Source organism: Blennius ocellaris (genome assembly GCF_963422515.1).
Source record: "Blennius ocellaris genome assembly, chromosome: 3".
NCBI classification, from domain to species: Eukaryota; Metazoa; Chordata; class Actinopteri; order Blenniiformes; family Blenniidae; genus Blennius; species Blennius ocellaris.
Window position 1 is genome coordinate 14,413,184 of NC_137652.1, and position 12,189 is coordinate 14,425,372.

The 12,189-nt window shown below is 41.0% G+C and overlaps 1 protein-coding gene across 1 annotated transcript; it reads left to right on the top strand.

The window, feature by feature from the left end:
• Positions 1-229: 229 nt before the first annotated feature.
• LOC308149033 (ATP-sensitive inward rectifier potassium channel 12-like) lies at positions 230-3,007 on the top strand (the record flags this gene model as incomplete). Its single annotated transcript, XM_080520664.1, has 2 exons — positions 230-321; positions 1,339-3,007. 2 exons carry the CDS (start codon positions 230-232, stop codon positions 3,005-3,007), a joined length of 1,761 nt encoding a protein of 586 aa, XP_080376790.1.
• Between the last annotated feature and the right edge of the window lie 9,182 nt (positions 3,008-12,189).

The window sequence follows — 12,189 nt, forward strand, 5'->3', positions numbered from 1 at the left end:
AACCCTGCCTCTGAAGTCAAACTTAGTTTAAAAAAAAGCAAGAGATAATTACTATAAAAATGCCCACAGGTGTGACTTTGTTTCATTGGCATCATTTTCACATACGTAACCAAAAGGTCTTCTTTGTCGTCCTCAACCACAGAAAATGTATCATGAGATATCAGTGCTAATGACAAATCCAAGATAGACCTGAGCACCGACTGCCATCCTGTCCAGCAACAGTACGTTAATGGTTGGAACCGCCCGCCCCAACCTACATTACTGCCCCCGCAGACACAGCCTGATGATCACTGGTGCCATGGGAGCGGTGCGAGTCAACAGGTAACCTGAATGACAAGTTAAATAATGCCTGTAGCTTCAGCTTCACGTTGCTATTCTGACTGACCTCAGAATTTGTCATTCATGTATCCCCTTAAAGTAAAAAGAAAAGTAAAATATAGGATCATATATAGTTTTTTAAAAGATGTATGAAATGGTATGACTAATTCTTATCAGTACATTTTTGTGAGAATATATCCTAGTTATATTCAAAACAGTGTTTAAGTTGCCAAATAACTGAACAAGAGCTGCAGCATAATAGTAGCATGCAATTGTAGAATTGTTCTTTGAATTGACCAAAGCTAGGTTTAAAACACTTTTTCTTAACCTTCACAAAAACGATGCTACAGTTAGCATGAGGGGCTAGCCCTCTACTGGCAGTCATGATGCTCACATTAGTTCTGGTTGTATATTTAGCCGTAAACCCGTTCAACTTTTATGATTTGCATTTTCAGCTTTTACTTGCTCTTTATTGAATTTCAGGAGGAGGTTTGCATTCCAATAACTAGAGCTACATTAAACAACATTAGTATTACATTTGCTGAGTGGTTTTTAAAAAAACATGATCATTAATTATCATGACCTCAATTTCTTCCTGTACAAGTTCATGTATGTTGTCATAGAAAGCTGCAGGAAGTGCACATTTCTGTAGGCTTGTGTCACTTTGACGTCCTTATCAAAAAGCCAGTGGGAACAATATGCTTTTTCACAACAATTGTTCGTGTAAGAAAGTCTTCAGCACCACTCTTCTGATTTTAGATACTTAGGTGAGAAGACTAAGTTGAAAAATACAAGCAGACTTGTCTCATTATTTAGCCAGGTGGATGGGAGAGATTTATTAGCTGAATGACGTCATCATCATTGATGTCAAGATGAAGGAACCGTCCAGTATAAAGTTGCTGTTCTTATCTCTTGATTAATCAGCTTACTGCAGTTAATATGATTTGATATATTTTTAAAAGAGATTGGGTATTTTTCTACACTCTCATATTTCTCACAGTTTTCTCTCTCTTCCTCCAGATACAGCATCGTTTCCACAGATGAAGATGCCCTGAAGATCTCCAGCCTGGGCCTCCACAATGGCCACAGTCCTCTAACTCAGCAGACTCTGTCTGGGGCCATGCGAACTGAGGAGGGTGGAGGAGGAGGAGGAGGAGGAGGAGGAGGTGGAGGAGGGGACTTCCCGGGAAGGGATGAAGGCAGAGGCGCTTTATCTTTGAGGGTAACCAACGAACCCATCATCCACAACAGCTGCCGTGCTTCACCTTCATGTCGTCTGGGCCTGGATCTGAGCACAGGACGCCTCCGGAGCCGCTTTGTGAAGAAGAACGGTCAATGCAACGTGGTTTTTAACAACATGGAGGACAAGCCGCGACGCTACCTGGCTGACATTTTCACCACTTGTGTGGATATACGCTGGCGCTACCTGCTGCTTATCTTCACCACCACCTTCCTTCTGTCATGGCTGCTGTTTGGCCTGATATTCTGGGGAGTGGCGCTCGTGCACGGAGACTTTAACCTCCGCACCCCCGTGAAGGACGGTGATCCTCGGAGTGCCACAGAGGAAGGGAAAGATGAATGGCGACCGTGTATTCTCCACATCCAAGGCTTCATCGGGGCCTTTCTCTTCTCGATAGAGACGCAAACCACCATTGGATATGGTTTCCGGTGTGTCACTGAAGAGTGTCCGATCGCGGTGGTGACCGTGGTGGTGCAGTCAATCGTGGGCTGCATCATCGACTCCTTCATGATCGGCACCATCATGGCAAAGATGGTGCGGCCCAAAAAACGTGCACAGACCTTGCTGTTCTCTCATCACGCTGTCATTGCACTCCGTGATGGCAAGTTGTGCCTCATGTGGCGCCTGGGGAACATGCGTAAGAGCCACATTGTTGAGGCTCACGTTCGTGCACAGCTCATTAAGCCGCACATGACTGTGGAGGGCGAGTACCTCCCACTGGAGCAAACGGACATCGATGTGGGTTACGACGATGGTTTAGATCGGCTGTTTCTGGTGTCGCCGCTGGTGGTGGTCCACGAGATAAACAAGAACAGCCCGCTGTACAACCTGAGCCGAGCCGACCTGCAGAAGGAAGACTTTGAGATCGTGGTCATCCTGGAGGGGATGGTGGAGGCCACAGCGATGACCACTCAGGCACGGAGCTCCTACTTGGCCAAGGAGATCCTTTGGGGGCACCGCTTCGAGCCCGTGGTGTTTGAGAAGGGCGACCGCTACCACGTGGACTATTCCCGCTTCCATAAGACGTACGAAGTGCCGTCTACGCCTCACTGCAGTGCCAGGGAACTGATTCAGATGAGCGGTCGTGGTGGGCAGTCCTCGTCCTCCAGCTCAAGCTGCTCCCGGTCACCGTCACCGTTTGCCCCAAGAGCAGCCCGGCGCCTGCTGGGGTCCCACTCGCCCAGCGCCTTCTGCTACGAGAACGAGGTGGCTTTGTGCTGCGGGGACGACGAAGACGAAGGGACCGTGAAAGAGGAGATGGCAAAACTCAATGTGAGAAGTGACAGGGAGGCCAAGATGAGAGATGACATTCACTTGGGTTTCAAGGAGACTTTTGTTGAGGAGCAGACGGTGGAGATGCTGTGCGTTCTGGACACAGAGAACCAGGTCGGCCTTGATAGACTACAGCCCAGCCTACCTTTGTACATCAGCAGAGAGTCAGGGGTCTAATCAATGGTAATGGCTGCCCTTCCATTTGCTCCCTCTCTTTGTGTGCATCCAACCAAAGTATTGAACTTGTGTAAAAAAAAAAGATGGAGGACACAATTTAGACTGTACATGCATGGAGAAAAGAAGGATCCTTTTTTGGAGCTGCCAGAAATTTTTAAAACAAAACAACAATACAGCTTCGGCTCTGAAACGTGATCTGGTTTTGGGTTAATGTTGTAACATCAGCATCTTCAAAACACACAGCTCATGTACTTGATGGTAAACAGGTAATACTCTAAAATCATGAGGTATCCTTCAGTTAATACTTCTGTTATTCAGTTTGACCTGTCGATAATACAACTTTTGTTTTGTTTTCCAGTTTTGTAAATATAACATAATCTTGTTTTAAGTTTAAAGGGATTTTACATCATAAACAGATAAGTCTTAAGGTATTGAAATTTATTCCATAACAAATGAAGCTTTTTCACAAATGCTTCAAACTTCAACACATGTGTTTTCTCTGTAAAAAAAAAAATTGAATTTCTGTATGAACTATTTTCTGACTGAGTACTCTCACTTTTAATATTTTGAAAGTAATCTAGGTTCCGCTCAGTTTCTTTCTTATAAATGCAAAGTAAATGAGCACAAATCAGAAACCATGCAGCAGAATCCAAACACGTCGTCGAACCTGTGCAACTGAAGTACAAGCACTTTACTTTTATCAGTGATACTAAACACAACTGTGTTATGTTTTGTATGAATGAAACACCTAATAAACAACAGAAAACACTGTTAAAACGTGAAATATCTCTGTTCTGTGTCTGTTACACATTTACTTTACATTTTGAGGTTAGCCATTTGCTAATTGCAGTTTATGGTTTATTCATGACAAACAGGACAAATTACATACAATTCTTAGATTTCTAAGTATTTTTCATCTCATCCATTCATTGCTTTCTCACTTTTTTAGAGAATGCCTCACATTATTGTGCAGCCACCTAAAAGATGCTATACTCTCGTTAGGGTATCAGCTTGAAATAATAATTAAGGCATTCATTTGCTGCTTTCAATCACTATTTATACAGTACAAAATATCCAATGCAATCGAGACAAAATTGATGGTGGTCATCATGATGGGATAGAATAACATTCTTTACTAGAGATGCATTGATGAGTGAGGTGGGGCAGGTATTTTAGGTCATTATGTCATTATCTATTTCAAATTGTGGAAAAAAAACTATATTGCTGGTTAATTCAGAAAGCTACATAGTAAAATGTCACGAAAGTAACATAAACAGTATAAAAATTATTCTAATTGTATTACATTGGAGTATTTTAGGAATGTCTGAGGAGATTCTCGGTCCCCCAGGTCATAGTGAATTCCCTCTCATCTGAAAGGTTTCATTGATGCAAGGTTTGTTGTTTTGAGAAGCACTGAAGATCTGAAATAAACAATAGAAATATCAATGAAAACGTAAAAGTCAACTTCTTTCCCATTGTGCTATTTTTGTTGCCCACACAAGTAAATATGGACTTCTCTCATCCATCTATCTTCGTGTTCTTATTTCAGATGAACTGCAAATGTATACTTTCAAGAAAGAAGACTCAGAAATTGTGTTTTTATTTTCCCCCCAAAAAATTGCAACCCCAAAACTACAACTTCCATGTGCTTTAATCTATATTTAAAAGTCTCACCAAATGAAGTTTTGGTGTAAGAAGCGGTGGATATTTATGATGAAATGAAGTGGCCTGTATTTAGCGCAAAGAATAAACTCTCTGGCTGTTGTGAGGCCGCCACCATGTGGCTGAAGTGCAACCCTGCAGTGCGCTGTGGTTTTCAGTGAAGCTCTGTCCATCCACCCATCCATCAAACACAGAGACAAACGACCCCATTCATTCCTACAGGTAAAGTGGAATATCCACACACGCACAGGGAGAGCATGCAAACTCCATACAAACTGTGACCGAAAGTGTGGGATCATAGAATAAAATGGCCACAATGCGATTGATGAGATGAGAAAGAATAATTAGTTTTCTTTCTAAATACAACGTTTTGAATTGACAACTATCACTATTTACGCAAATTGTTAATGTTAGACAAATCATTTAAATATGCTTACTACATTTTCATGTAACAGTTGTTGTGAAATGATAAAGTGTCAGCCTATTCAACATGTGACATGTTTGCTGCAAAGAGTAACCACAGCTGCACCCTTTAAAGCATGACAACTTTATTTATGAAACACATTTCAACAAGGCAATTCAAAATGCTTTACATTAACAGTTTTCTGACATCACAAATACAGAAAAATGACTATTGACAATCAAAAGGAAATACAATAATTCAAAAGTCAAAAATGTTCAAGCAAGAGGAATACAATGTAAATGCAATACAAGGATTAAATACACGGAAAACAAACAATTGCTTTATTGAAAGGCAACAGCAAAATGAAAGGCCTTTTGCCTTGTTTTGAAAGAACTCACAATTGAAACCTTTTGTTCCAAATATTTGGTGTGAAAAAATTTTTAAACCACTTGTTTCTGAGTGAACACATGAAAACATTTTCACAAATATTTCACGAATGTATGCAGCTCATTATGTGTTTCAGTAAATTAACTGATAAAAGTACAATTTCTCCACAGATTTGTGCATGAAACACAAAATTACAACAAATGATATTAAGACATTTTTGTTTTTTTTTGCCAGATTACAGATATTTAGTTCCCAAACCTGATATAGAAAGTTTGGCTTATTCATATTACTGCCTGAAATTTAAAGTAAAGTTTATCAGATTTTAGCTTTTTTTAAAAAGGCATGCATCACCTAATCTGTGGATATTTCCGAGGTGACTTCCAATGCCAAGATTTTTATCGCAGCTCCAAATCTAATTGGCATAGTGCAGAAGGAGGGTGAGTTTTTATTTGTAGAGGAAACCCAGAAGAGGACACTAGAAGACTCTTCTTGACGTGGGATCAATATAATTACAGCTCATAAGTGCTCTAATTTCATCCCTGCAGGTCTTTTTTGTTTTCTGATGTCTCCACATTGCTTCAGCGAAACCAAAGCAGACGAAAAGTGGTCCGGTTGAATGTTGCGTCCTTTCCTCTAACAAGACATTTCCACTCATTGAGATGCTCCTGTCCCCCTGCTGTCATCCCATCCTACTCTCCGCCTGTTTTCAGAAGTTGGGTAATTATCCGTATCGTCACATCCCCCTGTCATCAACGTCAAGGAGCGAGAGCAGCTGGGTGACCTCTGTGGCCTGTTTTAAGGCCGCTAATAGCTGACTGGGATCCTGCCTAATAAGTTGGTGTGCGTTGATCCTCATGTAGGTTAAGTGTGTGAGTGTGTGCGTGTGCTTTCATGTGCGCGACTCCCCGTACGTCTGTGTGCCCTCTCTGGCCTCACTGGCTGCTGGCGGCCCGAGGCTCTGCGACCGGAGCTGGTGACAGCGTGAGTGCTCAGCAGGGGACAGTATTCAGGCACCGGGAGCCGAGGCTGAGCCATCTTTGATTCTATAATGAGCTGTTGTCTGTTGTGGAGCTGTGAAGCAGCTCACTGCAGAGACAGAGGAGTATTGTGTGTCGCTCAGCAGAGGAGGCCTGAATCAGGCTGAGAAGCACCACAGGGCAAACACCTCCTGGATGCCCGCGTGCGTGCTATGCGTGCGTGCGTGCGTCACTCATTTAAAAACAGGTCAGACTCAGAAGCAGTACAATTACTTTATTTATCCCTGAAGGGCAAATAATCCCACAGATCAATATGAAAAAAACTCAAAAACTCTGAATGTAACTTTTATCTTCACTGATAACACATATATGCCCAAATGGATGCAGGTTACTACTTGGATATAAGACAGCAAAGTTCTGGTTCAAGAATGGAAGCCACTGAAGTGCAAGGAAGAGAATACCGGTATGTCGGATGTCTGAGACATGGACAACTGAGCCCTCAGGTTACATACAGCCCGTATCCCTATTATTTGCAGTCAACAAGCATATTTCCCGATATCTTTAAAGTCATTTGTTTCAAATATAATGGGTCAATGAAGACCATTTTAAACACATTTGCAAATACTCTGTCACTACATTTGTCAGAGGAGGGCTGATGCCTTTTAGAATCAATGCTTTCTATTGTAAACCATTTCTCTTCTCTGGTTTATATCATTTATCTGACATAAATTTAGAGGGAACAACACTTAACAAGTCACTCATAGAATCTAGAGAAGCCTGACTTTAAAAAAAAAAAAAAGATTTTAAAACTCTGCATGAGTTTCTAATTAGTTCAACTTTTGTCAATTCATATCAGTCCCATTGCTACTGGCCAGGAAGCTCCACCTTCACCCCCTCATCATAAAGGACGACTCAGCGCCAGGTCTTATGAGACAGCAATCTTATTTTCACTGAACAACATCATTTATTCATTGCCATGGTGCCGACAATAAACACTTCTGTTGTTGTAGGACAGTGGCTGCATGGATACACTGAGGGAAACACACATGTGACTCCAGCAGCTATGTTAGAAGGATATATCTTATTTTGTGACGTCTATATAAAAGTCTTCTTCAGCTCGCTCTCACATGGCCTCTCTGCCTCTTTATACTCATATATTGTTTTTTTTGTCTTTGTTCCTTAATGTTTTCTATTATCTGTAAAAGTGCCTTTAAATGACTGGTTTGTATTTGGCACTACAGTAATAAAGTTGAACTAACTTAAAAAGTTAAATCTTCATACTAAAGGTGCAGTTTGGATGAACTGTCAAAGGTCTATATTGTTGACAAACTGTCACTGGTTATTCAGTTGGACAGTTGAGTTTGGTCTTTAACGTTTTAATAATTCCTCACAAGCTTCACCTGCTATTATCAAGAAAAGCGTGACTCAAATAATTCTGGCTTTCAAAAAAAAAGTAAGAAGAAAGGAGAATCAATCTAAATGTCAGAGAAGGGTAAAAAAAAAAAAAAAATTCATATTCCTCACTCTCGACTGCCAAATGTCCCATCCATCTTTCTGCCGTTTTTCTTTTTATCTGTGCCTGTGTTCGGACAACAACGGCCTCTTTCATGTAAGCTGTCTTTTCCTGAGACCCTCAGGCCTTCTCCAGCTCGCTCTCTCTCGTTCACACAGACTAATTAAATGTTCGGAGAGGACCTCATGATTGGAAAGTCTACACTGGCTACTTTCCCCTATTTATCAAATTTTTTCCCCTCATAAATTTAAACAAGAAAAGGATACTGTAAAATCTAGATTAGTAAATGTCCCTTGTGGCATTTCAGAAATATTGGCACAGATGATTTTGTTCCTTTAAAACTTTTAAAAACATCACTTTATTTGAGGTTTTGGAGGTAAATTATATCATCCAAAATAACAGGGTGAGTTTATTAATTTGTTCTGGAAATGAATGACTGACAGCTGAAAGTTATTGAAATAGAAAATATTAAAAAAAACAAATTAAAAGAGTGGTAAGGTTATGAGGAATTTGTATGAAGTTGAAGTCTGCTCACAAAGGCTTTTCTAAAGGTTTGTATGTTGCCTTATTCAACTCACTACTTAATTTCTAATAATACATATTACATTGTGGAATATCAGTATAGGAAGATTAAAGTAATCTTCCTTCCTGTGAATCTCTTTTTATTTGCTTACCTATTTATGCAGGTAATTTCTCATTTCTTTCCCAGCAGCCAAAACATAATGCAATAAATGTCCATGTCTGTATTTCCTATAGAAGTCTTGAATCAGCCTGTCTTCAGCCTCTCATATGAAGAACTAAGAGCTTAATTGCTCGGCTGGATGCTGATTGAGGAAAAGCCTCGGAGACAAAAAGGGGCCTGACCTGAGACTTCACCTGAATCCACCTGGCCCCCATTTACTTGTGGTGTGACTTTAATTTTGTCCGTTTTTATCTGCTCATCCTCGTTTTAAAGGAAATATATTTCTGGTGAAGACACAGCAACCATCGGGGACATCTTATGTGAACAAATACGAACCAATTTCTGAATTAAATCTGATAAAATGAACTAATTGGTGAAAGCTAATTTGTCCCAGAAATGATTTGATGACAACATTTGGTTTCGCAGCACTGCAGGGCAGAATATAAGGCATAGCTAACAGTCGGCATAAATGCATGACTAAACAGCAAGGGGCATCTATGACTGAAGGGCAAAATTGTCGTAAAGTCACAACATGAATGCTACTATTGTCCCAGTCACCATCATCCCCATATTCATCACCATCATGACGCTCAGAGGTTCAGCATCCCAGTCAGACATGTTTATGACTTCTTTTCAGCCTCTATCTCAACCCTTAGCTTGTCTTTTTTTTTCTCGGGGGGGTAATTTCCCTTTTACATAATTTCAACAAATGATTTGTTTTTTGTTTGTTTTTTTTTTCCTCCTGTTGTTTAATCTTATTCTCCTGGGTTGCTCTCAGCCAAGCTGAAGCTGTGGCGGAGAAGAGATGCGGACACAGCAAACCACCGAACAATAGACCATTCATGATGCCCTGCAATGCAATGATGATCCTGCTCTGCCCTCCACCCACCCACCACCCCACCCCACCACCCCCAACCCTGCACCAGCCTCCACAGCTGCACAGGAATGTGGTCCAACAAGTTACCCGCCTCCCCTGCCTCCCCTCCCTGCTGCCGCCACCACCATCTCTACCACCACCGCCTCGCCAGTGCCATCGCAACCGAAGCCCCTCTTCCCCAAATAAGAAAAAAAAAAGAAAGAAAAAAAAAAAGATGAAGAAGGCAAGAAACTATAGAGGGGGGAAACTCTGCAGACAGAGCACAAAGAGAGGATTCATACTCAGTCACATACGCGCTCAGAGAAAAAAGAGGGGGACCCATTTAAGTGTGGTGCAGCTGCACTAATTCACTGGATGAAACTGGGTGAAAAAGGAGTGATAGAGGTCAGATAGCAGAATCTTTTTATATTCATCACCACGGATGGCATGTCGCTGCATCATCGCCACTTACACAGTCTGCATACAACGGATAAATCGGGAGATAAGTCCAGAAAACACCTGCGGCCATTGATTTCAGCGGTTTGTTCCAGGAGCAGTGTGAATTGAGAAGTAACACTCTGACCCACTTTATGGTGCCCGTCGGCTCACTGCTTCATCAACTCAACGTGACGCCTTGTGCTCCTTCAATTCTCTGTCTTCATGAACATGTTTGTTATGATAGTCAATCTCACAGCCTGTTTAGGAACGACAGTGATGGCGAGATGTTGGAAATGTCTCATTTCTGAGTGAAATCACTCCGCAAGTTTCAGATACCAACATGTGTAGTCACATGAGCTTCAGTTTTACTGATGGACTTTACTTAAGAGGGGTGGAATTCCCCCGAGGAAGAGCCTGGACCTCGACTCTTTTTGCTGACGCCTTGAGAGGAAATTGTGTTTATGAATTATGTGCACTGTTGTTCAGTAAATGCAGGGGGAAAAAAGCATGAGAAAAGCTGAACTGATCATTTAATTTTGTATTTGCAGCTTCAGCCTCACAAAAAGGTTTGTTTTTGTTTTTGTTTTTTTCTTTTTTTGAACAATGAAGCCACAGGGCGGATCTCTGCCATTTCTGTCATATAATTTCAGATCCTTTTAGTCAAGTTCGTCATCATTTGGAACAAATGACGCCATTCATTTCGGGTCAAATGTGCCTATTGACATGGGAGTGAATGCTTTCCACCAATTATACAGCAGTTTAATACAGAATGTGACCCAGCATGTGAATATTTGACCGCAGTGCATGCTTCCCTTATCTCTCTTTCTCTCTCTCTCTCTCTCTCTCTCGCTCTCTCTCTCTCTCTCTCTCTCTCTCTCTCTCTCTCTCTCTCTCTCTCTCTGACACTCTCCACTTCTGTCTCTTTTCCTCTTTCTTGCCTTTTCTCTCCATCCATCGTCAGATTTCAGGAATTTCCCTCTGGGAGCTTTTCATACATTATGGCCAAATTTAAAGTGTTGACCATCTTTTCCTATAGTTTTGTGTCATTCCTCAACCTAATGATTTAATGTTCCTCCTTAACAAGGTCTCTCATATTAAAAAAAAAAAAAATGCTTTCCATCACATGATGGCTCAGTTTCACATGAAACTGGTAGCCCATGAGAAACTGTGCACCTGAAGACTGACTCTTTGACCCCCCCCCCCCCCCCCCCCCCCCTCCCCCTCCCTGGCGGCCAGCGACCAGGATCTTTGACCTCCTTCCTGATCATGAGACTGACTGTCCTCCCATCTTCTCCCCGCTCTCCCCCAGGAGCGGCAGGAAAGGCGCTCTTGTGACACAGTGGTCTGTGCAGTCATGGAGAGGCCCATTACAGCAGTCACATGGCAGGTTAGCAGAGACTGATGCGACCATGTGAGCTCTATTTTCTAACAAGTTACAGCTGCCCCGAGGCTCATGATGGTTCAGGGCGCACAAAATGTTAGAAAATACATGGCATGTGGGATAAAGTTTCCTCTATTTTGCCTCTTTGGCGGACACAACTCAAATCAGTAAAGAAATGAACAAGAGATTAAATTCCATTCTCTTTTTTGATTCGTCCTATATGCAGGTGATATTTATGTCCTTAGATTCTGAGACTACAAGTAAACTATTGGCTTACAAAAGCATCCGTGAAGCTTTTAAAGATTAAACCCTGTTGTTAAAAATAAATTCAAAATATACATTAAAGATGGAATTAGTTGCTTGAATCTTAAAACATTAAATTGTTGACCAACTTGAAGAAATTAATATTCGTTATCAGTTTATTGCAACAAATCTAATGTTGTGTATCTTTAAAAAAAAGAACTAATTAAAGGTGTTTGAGGCTGTTAATAGAATAGAATAGAATAGAATAGAATAGAATAGAATAGAATAGCATAGAATAGACGTTCAAGTGAACACATTTATTTCTATACATTTCAACACGTTTTCCCATTGCAGTTAGTCAATAAAACCTATTAGATCGTGTAAAAAAGAACAATGTTTGTATAAGCGTTTGAAAAAAATACAGACACAGTTTTGTCTATTTATTCTGGTCGAAAAGCCTGCAGGCTAACATTGAGAATTTGGCATAAGCCTAGAATTAGGAAACTGCAAAGCCTTTTAATCAAAGGAAACATCTTTATAGACGAAACTAAATGTGTCATACATAATGCCCGTTTCAGATGTTTTAACAATTTGCGGCCAAAGTCACAATTAAAGTTCAATACAACTTGAAAATACGAAG